This window comes from Anarhichas minor, unplaced genomic scaffold (genome assembly GCF_050575085.1).
Source record: "Anarhichas minor isolate MPS153535 unplaced genomic scaffold, ASM5057508v1 ptg000027l, whole genome shotgun sequence".
In the NCBI taxonomy this organism is placed as follows: Eukaryota; Metazoa; Chordata; class Actinopteri; order Perciformes; family Anarhichadidae; genus Anarhichas; species Anarhichas minor.
In genome coordinates, this window is record NW_027466473.1 from 12829169 (window position 1) to 12843144 (window position 13976).

The 13976-nt window shown below is 46.3% G+C and overlaps 1 protein-coding gene across 2 annotated transcripts in view; it reads left to right on the forward strand.

Moving 5' to 3' along the window:
• Positions 1-13934, forward strand: part of fryb (furry homolog b (Drosophila)) — a 43387-nt gene extending 29453 nt beyond the window's left edge. The window contains exons 38-66 of one of the 2 annotated variants that reach the window (XM_076102367.1): positions 205-355; positions 969-1072; positions 1802-1893; positions 2033-2126; positions 2319-2538; positions 2739-2860; positions 3082-3269; positions 3374-3468; positions 3598-3796; positions 3886-4107; positions 4204-4402; positions 4502-4599; positions 4745-4915; positions 5124-5264; positions 5395-5580; positions 5700-5864; positions 6303-6377; positions 6632-6802; positions 7048-7056; positions 7392-7586; positions 7732-7872; positions 7964-8178; positions 8971-9175; positions 9339-9488; positions 9613-9711; positions 9815-9898; positions 10433-10543; positions 10897-11132; positions 11211-13934. In XM_076102367.1, the coding sequence (XP_075958482.1) occupies positions 205-355; positions 969-1072; positions 1802-1893; positions 2033-2126; positions 2319-2538; positions 2739-2860; positions 3082-3269; positions 3374-3468; positions 3598-3796; positions 3886-4107; positions 4204-4402; positions 4502-4599; positions 4745-4915; positions 5124-5264; positions 5395-5580; positions 5700-5864; positions 6303-6377; positions 6632-6802; positions 7048-7056; positions 7392-7586; positions 7732-7872; positions 7964-8178; positions 8971-9175; positions 9339-9488; positions 9613-9711; positions 9815-9898; positions 10433-10543; positions 10897-11132; positions 11211-11469 (4397 nt within the window). In that variant the 3' untranslated portion in view covers positions 11470-13934. Of the gene's footprint in view, positions 1-204; positions 356-968; positions 1073-1801; positions 1894-2032; positions 2127-2318; positions 2539-2708; positions 2861-3081; positions 3270-3373; positions 3469-3597; positions 3797-3885; positions 4108-4203; positions 4403-4501; positions 4600-4744; positions 4916-5123; positions 5265-5394; positions 5581-5699; positions 5865-6302; positions 6378-6631; positions 7298-7391; positions 7587-7731; positions 7873-7963; positions 8179-8970; positions 9176-9338; positions 9489-9612; positions 9712-9814; positions 9899-10432; positions 10544-10896; positions 11133-11210 lie in introns of those variants that run through there. The other variant, XM_076102366.1, reaches the window with a different exon arrangement.
• Positions 13935-13976: the final 42 nt, after the last annotated feature.

Sequence of the window (13976 nt, forward strand, 5' to 3'; positions counted from 1 at the left end):
TTGAATGAGCTGCTTTGTGTACGTGACCTGTCACATTCCCTGTTTGTCACTGCTCTGACAGTCACGTGAGAGAACTTTTTTGTGCTTGAGCGTCAACGCATTGTGAATAGATATCATTAAAGTTAAGGAGGAGAGAGCCTTGTGTTTATGAGATATACAGTATGTTACAATTAACTGAATATTGTGATTGGTCTGTTTTTGTAGCCGACCCACTCCCCCCGTATGCTGGTTGGATTCTGGGTGTTCTGGAAACCAACCATCCTCAGCCGTTACCCATGCCTATTAACGGGGGCTGCTGGGCTCCTCTGGTTGACTACCTCCCGGAAACCATCACACCCAGAGGACCACTGCATAGGTATACACAAACAAACATGGACGCACACTGAACAGACAATCCACTCAGAAAACAGCAATGTTACTTTCAGCCGACTCAGCAAAGAAAGGTATTTTGTCACACAGACGAGTTACACCTACTCTCACAGATGGTCTGATAAACCTCAGCACAGAATGAAAGCCAGCCCGCCTGCTCTGTCTCTGAATATTAGAAGAAATTTACTAACCAATCTCCTCCATCTCTCTCGACACCTCAAAAGTCATTACTGAAGAGGAGTTTCAGGCTTGGTTTATTACACTAATGGTGCAGGGATTTTCCTTTCAGGCAAATACAGTTTCTTTATGTGCACTTTCTCATGTTAATTATTGTTAGAGAGAAGCCTCAATCCCAGCAGCAATATACACACAAAAGCAGTTCCTAGAATAAGACTTGCATGATGATGTAATCCTCTTCATGACTGAAGTACATTTAAGAGGTGAAACCAATACTAGTTTTCTCTTGCTCCATGAGACTACATGTGGCCTAACTGACAATAATCACACTCCTCAGTACACCACCCAACAGTCCATGGATGGAGCACGCATTGCTGCTATTTTGTGCACTCACTGGATCTGTTGTGTGTGTTGGTTTTCAGGTGCAACATTGCAGTGATCTTCATGACAGAGATGGTGGTGGACCACAGCGTGAGAGAAGACTGGGCTTTACACCTGCCCCTGCTACTACATGCCCTCTTCTTGGGTAGGCGTATACAAGACACATACACATAACTCAGATACGATCTATCTTTCTCTTGGTACAAGTCCAGCCATTAGGTGATTCATCTTGGGGAAAAAAAGAAGAAGGAGGTAAAGGAAAACATCTCAAATAACTTTGAGGTGTGTAGGCATTTTCTGTGACGTCCAACAAGATCATGACGTGATAGTGTTGAGGATTTATCTCCATCCATCACAGACATTTCAGGACAGACCGTTCTCTTGAGTCACCATCAACGACACATTCCCCTGGGGCTGCATTTCTCTCTAAGACATGTAGACGCATACCTACCCTGTATTGTTATTATGGCTATTCAGCATAGTGACACTCAAGTTATCGTCCAATCTGCGACTGTGTGCATGACGATGTCTAAGAAATCATCTTGTGATGTTTCATGCATTAATACCGGCAGTGTGTTGGGAGAAATGTTGTCATAGCAAACAATGAAGCACAACAAGCCCTCATACAGCTGGCCCTTTAAGAAACTGTACGCCAACACATCTGGACACAGTAACAGTGTCTAGCAATATTTCAATTCTCTTCGTATGTTTTATCCTTAGAAATAATGAATTCCTAAGAATTAAAATTTGTATTTACAGTGAGACAGATGTGCAGATAAATATCAGCATGTATAATGAATACTTTGTATGTATCTGTACCTGTCTGTTATATTAATCATGTGGCTGTCTTTCTGGATGTGTTTTCTATTGGCAGGTCTGGACCACTACAGACCGGAGGTCTATGAACACAGTAAACGTCTCCTTCTCCACCTCCTCATTGCTCTCTCCTGCAACAACAACTTCCAGGTCAGAGTGGGATCTTCACATTTGTTGTCACGATGCTATTTTAGCCTGAATGAGCGTTGCATAAAGTGGCAATGGAAAGTTTTTCGGCCAAAAATGAATTTTACCAGCCACTGAAGAATCTTCCTTTTTGTGTTTCCAGGTAATAGCCTCGGTTCTGATGCTGACGAGAGAGATAAGTGACAACAAGACCCTCACCATTAAGTCCAGCTACCACACAGAGTACCAGCAGTCGCGTAAGTAGAAAACACACATTTATTAATCCTAAGAGATATTTACTGGTGTATAGAATTGATTGTTTGATTAGTTTTCACACGAGAGAACCGATATAAATGTGCTGAAACGGTGCAGTATATAACAATATGATAAAGCTGCAGGGCAATATATTAATAGCATACTCTGTATCCTCTATCATCGTGTTCACTTAGACGTACCTGACTTCCTGCGAGAGTGGCAGGCTTCTCCGGTGGCGGACTCCGGCCTCAGCTCCACCTCCAACTCGTCCTCTGCCAGTCTTGGTGGCGGCAGCATTGCAGGCAGTGTTGGAAATCTGCCCCTCATAACACCCGATGACCTGGAGGACCTGGAGGATACGCCCAATGAAACCGACGAGAAGACGAACAAACTCATCGAGTTCCTCACCACCAGGTACGCACACCTACGGTGACGTCTTGTGCAATTCTAGAGGTTTGCCGTACAAATGTTCGAGCAGCCGTCTTAGCAATATGTGTCTCACTGTAGTGCACTCCGTGTGCACTCTGCACATACTTAAGTGCTTGTGTAACGTGTATGTGGTGCTACTGGTGGTGGGTATACAGTGCCTGGAGTACTGTGTTGTTGTTGCTCAGAGCGTTTGGGCCGCTGTGGGTGCACGAGGACATCACGCCAAAGAACCCCAACTCCAAGAGCACGGAGCAGCTCTCCAGCTTCCTACGCCACGTCGTCTCTGTCTTTAAGGAGTCAAAGTCAGGTGAGAAACGGCTCACGTTAATGTTAAAATGTCTTTCACTAAATAACTGAAAAATCAGGGCTCTCTTCTGTGTTCGGCCATGAGGCAATCCACTACACTTAATGCAAAATCACATTGGCACAAAATGAGCAAATAGAGTCTGCTAATATTCTCAAAAATACCTACTAACAAACCTGCATGTGTGTGTCTTTACGTGTCTTTGTACCCATCTATTTACACAGACTTCCACCTGGAGCATCAGCTGAGCGATGTGGCTTTGCAGACGGCTCTGTGCAGCTCCTCGCGTCACTATGCTGGCCGCTCTTTCCAGATCTTCAGAGCCCTCAAACAGCCAATCAACAACCACGCTGTCTCTGACCTGGTCTCGCGCCTCGTTGAGGTGGTGGGAGAGCACGGAGACGAAGTGCAGGTGAACGAGGGATTGTCAGATTAATGGCGGTATATGAGAGCGCCACGACAGCACTTAACACCCTCTTTAATCTGTAAATGAGAATGCATGCTGGTGTGTTTCAGGGCTATGTGATGGAGGTGCTGTTGACGCTGGAGTCAGTGGTGGTGAATCTAGCAGAGTGTCTGAAAAACAGTGACCTTATGGCAGCTCTAACCAGGTAGGCCTCTGCTCTTTATGAGTGAACAATTTAAGTTCAGCCAGCCTTTATGTTGCGACACAAGGACACCATACTCAACATATGTAACCATATTCGGGTACATTCATTTTCACCGTGTTTGATTCACAGGACATCCTCACCAGACTTCGTGACTAGTGAAAAACTTATGAACAGAAAGAGCACAGGTCAGTTGAACTTCCCCGGCCCGGGATTTGTGGGTCTGTCGTCACAACGCCACCAGCGCTCCTACTCGGTCCCCAAGAAGTTTGGCGAGTGCGGGCACCAGTTGAGCGATCCTCCCCGCAGTGCAACTCTGGACCGCATACAGGCAAGAAAGGAAGATTGCTGTTTAGTGTGACAACCTTAATGCTGGCGCAGACTAGTAATTCAGTGTTATATTTAATTTTCAATCTACAGGCCTGCAACAGTCATGGCCTCGCCCGAATGGGAAGGACCCCCGGGTCCTGCACATCATCAACCAATCGCATCGATCCCAGCGTTCTATCGGATCCTGCCCATGTCTCCCATCCCTCAACAATACTGGCCACGGTCTTCTGGGTGGCGGTGGCCCTCATGGAGTCAGACTTTGAGTTTGAATATCAGATGTCACTACGCCTCGTCCACAAGCTGCTGTCAAAGGTAGATGAGATGACATTTACTGATGTATTTCAGGAGGAAACTAAATAATACAATCAACTTCCAGTTTCACTAAAAACAAAAAAACTCTTTTCCCAGGTGCCCTTAGACAGAGCCGAAAACCGCGAACGCCTCGAGAAGCTGCAGGCTCAGCTGAGGTGGAGCGGGTTCTCTGGGATTCAGCAGCTTTTGTTGAAAGGTTTTACCTCCCAGGCCACCTCTGACCTCACCTTACAGCTCTTCTGCCAGCTCACGCCAGTCTCCCGCGTGCCCGTTGTCGACAGCTCTCAGTCTATAGGTACGTACCGGGGGTCACGGTGATCTTCATCCTGTATTATTTTATTAGCTAAAAACAAATGGGTGGTGTTGGAAGTTCAACCTCTTCTCCCCTGTGCAGGTTTCCCTCTGAATGTGCTGTGTCTGCTGCCGCACCTGGTGCAGCACTTTGGCCATCCAACTCAGTTTTGTAAGGAGAGCGCTGAGAGGATCGCACAGGTACGATGCAATTCTTCACTCTTTGCTTTTACTTCACTTTCCTCTGGCTTTATTAAAGTGTTGAAGTAAGTTTGTCTAAAAAAGGCCTGAGGAATAAACATGCACAGAAAGGATAAGTACAAGCTCTCCCTTTCCCCTCTGTCAGGTGTGTTTAATGGAGAAGAACACAAAGCTGTCCCATTTGGCCCATGTGATGACGCTCTATAAGACACGTTCTTACACACGGGACCCTTTCTCCTGGGTCAGTGTGGTTTGCCGATACCTCCATGAAGCTTTCTCCGAAATCACACTCAACATGGTCACCTATATGGCTGAGGCAAGTGCTGATAAATATGCATTGCATACCTCAAAGTTTAGTGTATTGTTTTGGTGGAAAGTGTCGCCGTTTGTGAAGTAACGACAGCTACCAGGTGATCTTTTTCAGTAATCTGCATTGACCTGTTGGCCTGTTGTTGCCGCTAAGCAAGATGAATTTAGTGGTTGCATGCTTTGTCACTCACTAAATGTCTCTCTTCATCTCTCAGCTGCTGGATAAGGGCCTTCCCAGCATGCAACAGTCTCTCCTCCAGATCATTTACTGCCTGCTCAGCCACATGGACTTGACTGCTGTACAAGTAAAACTGTTCAACGGTGATGTCACCAAGACCATTGAGAAGTTTGTTCAGGTAACAAGGTCCTTACAGTCCTTTGTGTTAGCCAAATCCTTTTTCCACTGCTTCTCTGTGTTTTATCGTGTGATTTGAAGTGTGCACTGCTGTCTCTTTTATACTCTACACTGTGTTTGTGGTTCCATAGACGGTGCACTGGAAGGATGCCTTAAACATCTTGAAGCTGGTGGTGTCGCGCTCTGCCAGCCTAGTTCATCCGGTGTACGGCCACTCGCAGGGCGACCTGTCCAACCTGGAGGTCAGCAGGGTGTGGGACGGTTCAGCCAAGGCTCTGCCTGGGAAAACACTGGACTTCACCTTTGACATCTCTGAGGTGAAGAAACTACAAAAATGTCAGAGGGAAAAAAAAGAGGACCACGTGTCAAATACGTTTGTGAGATTCAAACCACTCAAGCATTACCATAAGGGCCCCCTTCACTGTTTTCTTTACAGACTCCAGTGATTGGGCGTCGGTTCGACGAGCTTCAGGGTTCAGGGGGTAGAGAGGGGAAGGCCAGAGCCATGGCTGTAACGCGGAGCACCTCCTCCACCTCCTCTGGGTCCAACTCCAACACTATCCTGGTGCCCGTCAGCTGGAGGCGACCGCAGTCCTCTCAGGTAGAATTAGACACTTTGCACTAAGGTATCGCCACGTCAGCATTTTCAGCTCTGTCGCGGTTTATGTACATTTCTTTATGTAACTCTAACTGTTTGTGTTGGGATGTGGCATCTCAATGCTGCTTAATATTTTCAAATTGTAATATACGACTACAAAAATAATTGCCACTACTTGTGACTGTATACCCAATGCATATTGACTCACATCACCTTATTTGTTGTTTTTCTCTGCACATGCTTGCCTTAGTTTAATAGAAGCAAAACCATGCTAGACTTTGTATATATGTACTGTAAATGCTAAATTCTCTCAACTGATTTAGTGATATTTAAACATCTGAGGCAGTTAACAATAAACAACCTGAGAACGAGAAGAGTTTATGTCTATTCCCTCTTTGATTTATAGTCTTTTATTTCTTTCTGTCTGTCTCCTTCATACAGAAAAGAACCAGAGAGAAGCTGGTGAATGTTTTGTCTCTTTGTGGACAAGAAGTCGGACTCACCAAGAACCCATCTGTAAGCTGCCTCCCATGTCTTGTTCACAAAACCTGTACTGTCGACTTGTTTACAGTGTACAAACATCTACAAAAGGGCGGACGTGTCTTTTGTTTTAGAGGAAATTGTGTTCTCTGTATATCTTTTGGAATTATTCATCCTAGTAAGGTTAATAATTCTTCCTTCCTTACAGAATATATGAATATATCCTTCCAGATATTTATTTATTTCATAAGGAAGTTGTTTTTAAATACCTTTTTGTTCCTTCTCGTCAGGTGATCTTCTCATCGTGTGGCGACTTGGACATGATGGAGATACGGGAGAGTGGTGTGTCATCAGAGGAGGGCGGAACCAGAGAGGACACGCTAGACGACACCGCCAGCGAGCAGCAGTTCAGGGTTTTCCGAGACTTTGACTTCCTGGATGTGGAGCTGGAGGACGGAGAGGTCAGATTTATATTTCACAGACACACTTTGAGTCCCTATGAGTGCTAAACGTACGTCACTTGATTTTAACTGTAGATAGTAAAGTCTCTGTCTCTATCCTTTCCCTTTTACCTTTGATGCGTGTTTCACTTTATCCGTCTGTCTTTCTTTAACATCAATACATTTGAAATGTATTTCTCTGTCCCTCCTCCTTGTCTCTCTCTATGTCTAACTCTGTGTCTCTCTCTCTTCCCCTCGCTGCCTAGGAGCTCCAGGTAAGGTCTCTCACACTGAGCACTTACATTAGCTTTAATCAGCGCTGTGGTGTTGCGGGATAATTGTGCTTCATTTTGCTCTCACAGCTTTGTTGCAGAACTACATTTCTGACCTTATTGCTCTTTGTCATAATGGAGATAAATTAGATTGTGGCTATTTTGAATGCAGACAGCCTTTCCAGCATATTTTTCATGCCATGAATAACATTTCGCAGCTTTTGCTTGTCACCGGGTGCTCTTAGACGGCAACTATTCATGTTTTCATGAAACTCACTGCTCCCATCGCCTCTGCCCTTGTCTTCCAATGTGTACGTGCGTGTGTGCGTTTTATCCAGGGCGAGACCGTCGATAACTTTAATTGGGGCGTGCGTCGGCGCTCTCTGGACAGCACAGAGCTGGGTGACATGTTGGAGGAGAGCCAGCACTCAGGCAGCACCCCCAGTCTGGGTCACGAGGACCCCCACGATTCAGACGAGTCCTCAGAGGAAGACGAGTCTTCAACCAGCCAGAGCCTCTCTCACTCTCAGCTTGTGCGTAGCTTTAACTGTTGGATCAATGCCACATTAACATCCACTGAAGCCTGAAAAACGTCATTGTGTGTTATTGCAATGACCGGGTTTGACAGAATAAGTCGATCAAAATGATAGACGTCCCTTGTTTGCCTTCCTGTTTCAGACGAACCCTTCTCCATCGGAGGAAACCAATCACACTGATTCTCTATCTACCTCTTATGACATTTCATCTGCCGACCTGCAATCCCTCAATGCTTCCACACCGGGACAGGGAGCACTCCACGATTTTCACGGGAGCCTACAAGTGAGGACTAAAATACATAAACATATATACTAGTGTATTAATACAGATGCATTTGTATCCCCTATAAAATATAACATGTTTGTCTCCTCAGGGGACGGTGTGTGGCGAGGATGAAGACACTCAGGCCCAGGATGACGAACTGTCGCTGAGCGCCAACGAGCTCCCTCACGGCTCGGACTGCGGCGAGAGTCTCACCCTGGAGTTGCCGGGGCAGCGTCTGGATCATCTGCCCAATTTGGACCACAGCCTCAACGCAGACTACTGCCAACCACCGCTGGACTTTCTAGACCCCAACTGTCTGCCCAGGTGAATGTGACAGGCAGGAGTAAAAGAACAGGAAACAATATGGAGTATTGTTTCACTGGAACTTTTTATCAGCCGGCAGATTGACTGACATTGGGACTAAACCTCGGTTAAGCTGCAGCCTAAGCGCTGACTCTAATCTGTCACAACCAGAATGCTTGTGCAGATAGCATTGGGACAGATTAGGTCATTTATTACGTGCTGTTATTCACAACGAAGGGTGATGTAAATACTTTTCTCAGACATCCAATTTTCATTTGCATATATGCAACCCCCCCCCCCCCCCCCCCCCAGTTTTAAATAATGAAAAAGCTTCATTAAGATAGACTTTAAACCTTGTGTAAGTGACTAAATCACAAAATGAAAACGATATATGTGGGTAATATTAGGTTGTATGTCTCAACCCCTACAAGCTGTACATGTTATATCCCTGCGAGTAAGATTCAGTACGTTGTTTTTCTTTGTTGCCGCAGTTTGTGTTTGGCATTTATTGTCCTGATTTTCCAGGTATTTTCTCTAATATTAAATAATCCTCTTAAATAGTTCCTATTAAATGAATTATATTCATCCTGGCCCTCGCGATGCCCCCTGTAACCCGTACATTAGGCTAGCTTTGAAAAACATTAATCATTTTTCGCCAAATACTGCTTAAAGAGAGGCAGTCGCATTAGCCAACTCCTATAATTCCATGAGGTTGCTGAGCACTTTATTTTGATAGAAAACCTTTTTGGGGGGAAGGTATCAAAACCTTTTTTCTTTGTACCCCCATATCTTTCCCATTTCCATGGCGAACAGCTTACGTGATGATGTAGATGACTTGGAAGACCTCGGTTTTCCTCCTCCCCCCTCTCCATTTTTCTCCGCCATCTTGGCAGCCTTCCAGCCCACAGTGTGTGACGATGCTGAGGAGGCGTGGCGTTGTCACATCAACCAGCTTGTGACCGACTCGGATGGATCCTGTGCCGTCCACACTTTTCAAGTCTTCTCATCTCTCTTTACGGTAAATCACGGGAAGGATTAGTTGGAATTATCAATTCATGCACATTTCTGTCCCTGTTAGTAACCATGATGCTCTTTTTTTTCTCTTCAAGCAAACTCTCAAGTCCAGTAGAATTAACATGCATGTATGTACAACAATTCATTAAACTTCCTTTCTTTCCCAGAACATCCAGGGAAAATTCTGCCTCCTGACCACTGATGTTGCCACTTACCTTGGGGAGGGCTTAAGGGGCATTGGCACAAAGTTCGTCAGGTCGTCACAGATGCTGACCACATGCTCAGATTGTCCCACAATCTACATCGACGCGGACACGGTGAGTACTGCAGACACGATTGACTAGACCGTGACAACAGCATGTTGGAGGTCTGTAAACAGCGGGAAATTGGATTTGTGTTGAATTTGTCTGATGCACTGAACTCATTTGTTGATCTTTCCAGATCATGTCATATGGCCTCCTTGAAAAAATGAAGTTCAGTGCGCTGGAGCTGCAGGAGTACCTGGACACCTACAACACCAGAGAGGACGCCGCTGTGTCGGTAACCTAACATCTACACGTTATTTATACATCTGTTTTGCTTTTTCATGTAAATGTGTGATGAACTAACTAAATATTCACCATCTCTTTTTTTTTTTTTTCAGTGGCTGAGGAACTGTAAGGACACATTTCCCAGGTGCCCCGGTGACAGTGTGGTTACCTGCCAGCCTGAAGACTCAGAGGAGAAGGTACAGGCAACTTGTTTACAAGTTATCTACGGTTTACCGGCAAACACGCTCAACATATGGGTAACTTCTTAAGCATCTGTGCTCTCTAATTCTATTTCTGTTCGTCACACTGAGATTTCTGCTCTCTTTGCATGTTTGCAGTGTGTTATCTAGTCCCTCCCCCCCCCCCCCCCCCCAGCCACCAAGCACTAAATGCTGCTGGGTTTTACACATTGTTGACTAATTCTTGTTAGCTAACTGAATAGTCATGGTTTACACTTGGCTGTGCATGTGTTTGATTGATGCTTTGTCTTCCTCTCACCTTACTCTGATGCCCTAACATGCTCTCTCGCTGTCCAGCAAATGGAGTCTCTTGCAGTAAGTTCTCTTACAAGTTTCCTCACTTCACTACCTCTTGATAAACTGCTTAATTTACTTTGCACAAGACAGTCCGCTAGTTGTGTTTGCATGCGTGTGTATAGGTGGTGTTACGTGTGTCTGCATGTTCTCTGCTAATGATGAAACTGACCGGTTTTCTTCTTTCATGTCTTCTAGCAATTGGAGCTTTGTCAGAAGCTCTACAAGCTGCATTTCCAGCTTCTCCTACTGTTCCAGTCCTACTGCTCGCTCATTGGTCAAGTCCATGCTGTCAGCTCTGTGCCTGAGGTGAGCCAAATCATAGCTCACCAAGACATCATTTATAGTCTATACACTGTTCAGGATGGAAAAACCACCAAGGCAGAGGCTCACTGGCTGTAAACCAAACAAAAACACAATTAACCCCATACAACTATTCCTCAAAACAGAAACAAACAAAAAATAAATTAAGCTAAAAAAAAATGGATTTCCGTCCATTGGCACCCACGGCGACATCAAAATAATCATACGAAAGATCCAACAAAGTAGGACACTACATGTCAGCCTTCACAGAGGAGACAAAGCTTTTTTTTCTGGCTCCTACAGTGAACCTTGATATCAAATGATATAAACATTCCTTCTGTTTCCTTCCCACGTCCTAGCTGCTGAACATGTCTCGAGAGCTCACTGATCTGAAGACCAGCCTGCATGTGGCGGAGGCGGCTGTGGCCAGCGACCTGGAACACAAACACTTGGCCCACACTCGATCCCACGCCACCCAGGTGGCAGCCATGGTTGTGCCCAGCTTCCCCACCTCGGAGGCAGCGGTGCAGGCCATACTGGAGTGCCTTAAGAACCATGAGTTCACCAAAGCTGTGCGCTACATCCAGGAGTGCAGGTCAGTAGCAATTCTCCCAAAAGTCTTACACTAGATGACGGTTGCCAGATGACAGATCTTTTTTTATCTCGCTTGCAGGAGGCAGTGGCCCAGCGGCGTGTTCGGTGGCAGCTCAGAGAGCGAGGTCCAGACACTGCTCAACGTCTACTTCCGCCACCAGACGCTGGGCCAGACGGGCACCATTGCCCTGGTCGGCTCCCGCCAGGACCTCAGCCTGATCTGCTCCAAGCTGCTGGAGCTCAACGGGGAGATCCGCGACATGATCCGCCGCGCCCAGGGTTACCGGGTCGTCACAACCTACCTCCCCGACTCCAGCACCTCCGGGACCAGCCTCTGACAGGAGCTCAGGAGCCCCCCGCCCCCTCCTTCCCCACCCTTGCCTCCCCCGTCCGTGCAACCGTTGACGCTTCCAAAACCATCTCCCCATCCCTTCTCATCTCTGCCTGCTCTCACAGAGGAGGCCCAGCACCCACACACCTGGCCCCTGCCTCCTCCTGTGTATCTGCTGCCCCGGCTGCACAGCAACAGACAGATACCTGCCTACAGTCCGGCCCGACACCAGAACCATATTTAGATCACGACCCAAACAATCTGCTCTCATCTACCGTAGACTCTGATACCTCATTTGATTTTCCCGAACCCCCAGACTTGTTCTCAAACGCACCAGGCCAACCAAGTTTCACAATGCCGCACACACAAGAGCCGAGGAGGAGTGATCTCGATGAGAACACTCACCTTTACTATCCTTTCAGAGGACGTTCATCACACAGTTCACCACTGTTGCATATACACGGAAGCAAACACCTGATATCATCTCGTACATCTAGCATGCTCCCGACTGTGGCCTCGGAACCCACCTTGCTCACCCACTCGGACACAAACGCATCTTCCGATCCCCCTCCGGGTTCGCATCTCCCCCATTTCCCCCGCTCTCCATACAAACACTCAAGTCCGTCCCCAGTTGTAGACCCGGGCCATGACACAGTGTTAACCCATGGCCTTGCCCCATCTTCATCCCGTCTCCCTCCCCCTCCTCCTCCCCCTCCTCCCTGCCCCACCGGCCCGGGAGAGGCTGCGGCATGGGGTTGCTGTTGTTCCCTCGGTGGAGCTGCTACGCCCTTATCTCGCTACCTTGGGAAGGTGGGGCACGCCGCCCTGCCCCTACTGAAAGTAGGGGGGCTCCTGAATGCTGAACCGTCAGACGTCCAGACCTGAGACGTGCCAGAGGACCTAAAGAGCTCAGACTTCTATGAATCCTGAAAGAAACCAACCATGAGCCACCGTCAGATCTTTATATCTGAAAAGGAGAAGATGACATCCCAGAGACACTTTCAGATTTTACACTTTAAGAACATTGCATCATGTCCCAGACACAATGGGATCACTGAGCCGACTAGATACCACAGACTGCTGCCTGCTGATTAAGATGACCTGATACTTCGCTACGGCTACATGTTGAGAGTTTGAGTCCTGCTTTAGGGTCGTCATTCAGCACTAAATCTACTCTGCACCCGAGGACCTGTGAAGGCTGTTAGCTCCGAGTTCTAACTCGATGGAACTGATTGAACTTGATTGACTGCCTCCGTCAAAAAGGACGTAGTTTTGCTGTTAGTATTGCCAGAGACAGTGAGGAAACTACCCGTGACATCACTGGTAGAGTTTTCGCTATTGCACTAAATGGAATTTTGGTATAGTTTTTAAAAAGATGTTACAGAAAGGTTTGTTTTTTGTTACTGTGTGAGAAAAGGCTTTCACTGAGGAGGAGAAGCCAAAAGCTGGAATAACTTCTCTCTCCTGTTGCGTCCTGTTTTGAGAACTCCTTTTGGAGGAAATTGTGCAATGCATGACCCAGATGAATGCGTTTCACTGTACTAGTGTCCCTTTCGCTCCCTCAAAGTCTGACCTCTCCAGACCGACTGAAAGACTAATCGACAAAGAGCGGAAGCGGAATACTCAAGCGTACCTCCTCGTGCTGCCCTCGCTCCGTTTATATTCTGCATCAGTGAACCAGCTCGTCTCCCGACTACTGTTGTAAACATTGGTACACTAATCATGCCATTATCCGTGCACTCCTCTGTGGCAAGTTGTAGCATCATTAGCGGGCGTACACACACTGTATATTTCTCACTGTAACGCGTTGACCTTGTGTTCACATGCTAGGAGGATGGTGCATGTACACGCTCAAAATATTTTGTCTCTGTATACTATTAATAGTTATGGGCACACAACTGGCACAATAGCGTGGTTTGTAGTTACCTTACACGTAGGGGAAACGCTGACATTCAGCGCTCATTGTTGGCGTTCAAAACGAAACCCTGTGCTACTACTGAAGTCCAACAAGTCCTGTCGGCAGCCCTTTTTTTGTGACTCCCTCGTTTGCCCCTCCCCTTTACTGTACAAATGTCCCCGTTTATATCTGATCAACTATAAATCACTCATTTGACTTAGATTTTATATTGATGTTTGTTCCCTCAAATCAAACTGCCATGCATGACTCTTCAGTGTACTGTATGGAGTGTTTGACATATTTATTAACAAAAATCATATTTTATCTGAAAGATGTTTGTATGAGGTACAAAAAGGAGCTTTAAGCTCATGCGGGTATGTTTTTTTTTTTTTCTTTCCTGTGTGTGTGTGTGTGTGTGCATGCCAAACAAGAAATTGCACATTTTTAAAGCTTTTTAGATCAAGACTGTAGTTGGTTTTTTTCCACCTTGTAAATACTTTTACAGCCTTTGTGAAGTTGTTTTTGAGTTGATGCTCTGTACAAGTCTGTGTCAAAGTAAAAGACATATCAAGTTATTTCTTCCGCATTTCACTTAAAACCTTTTTAGATTGCGAATG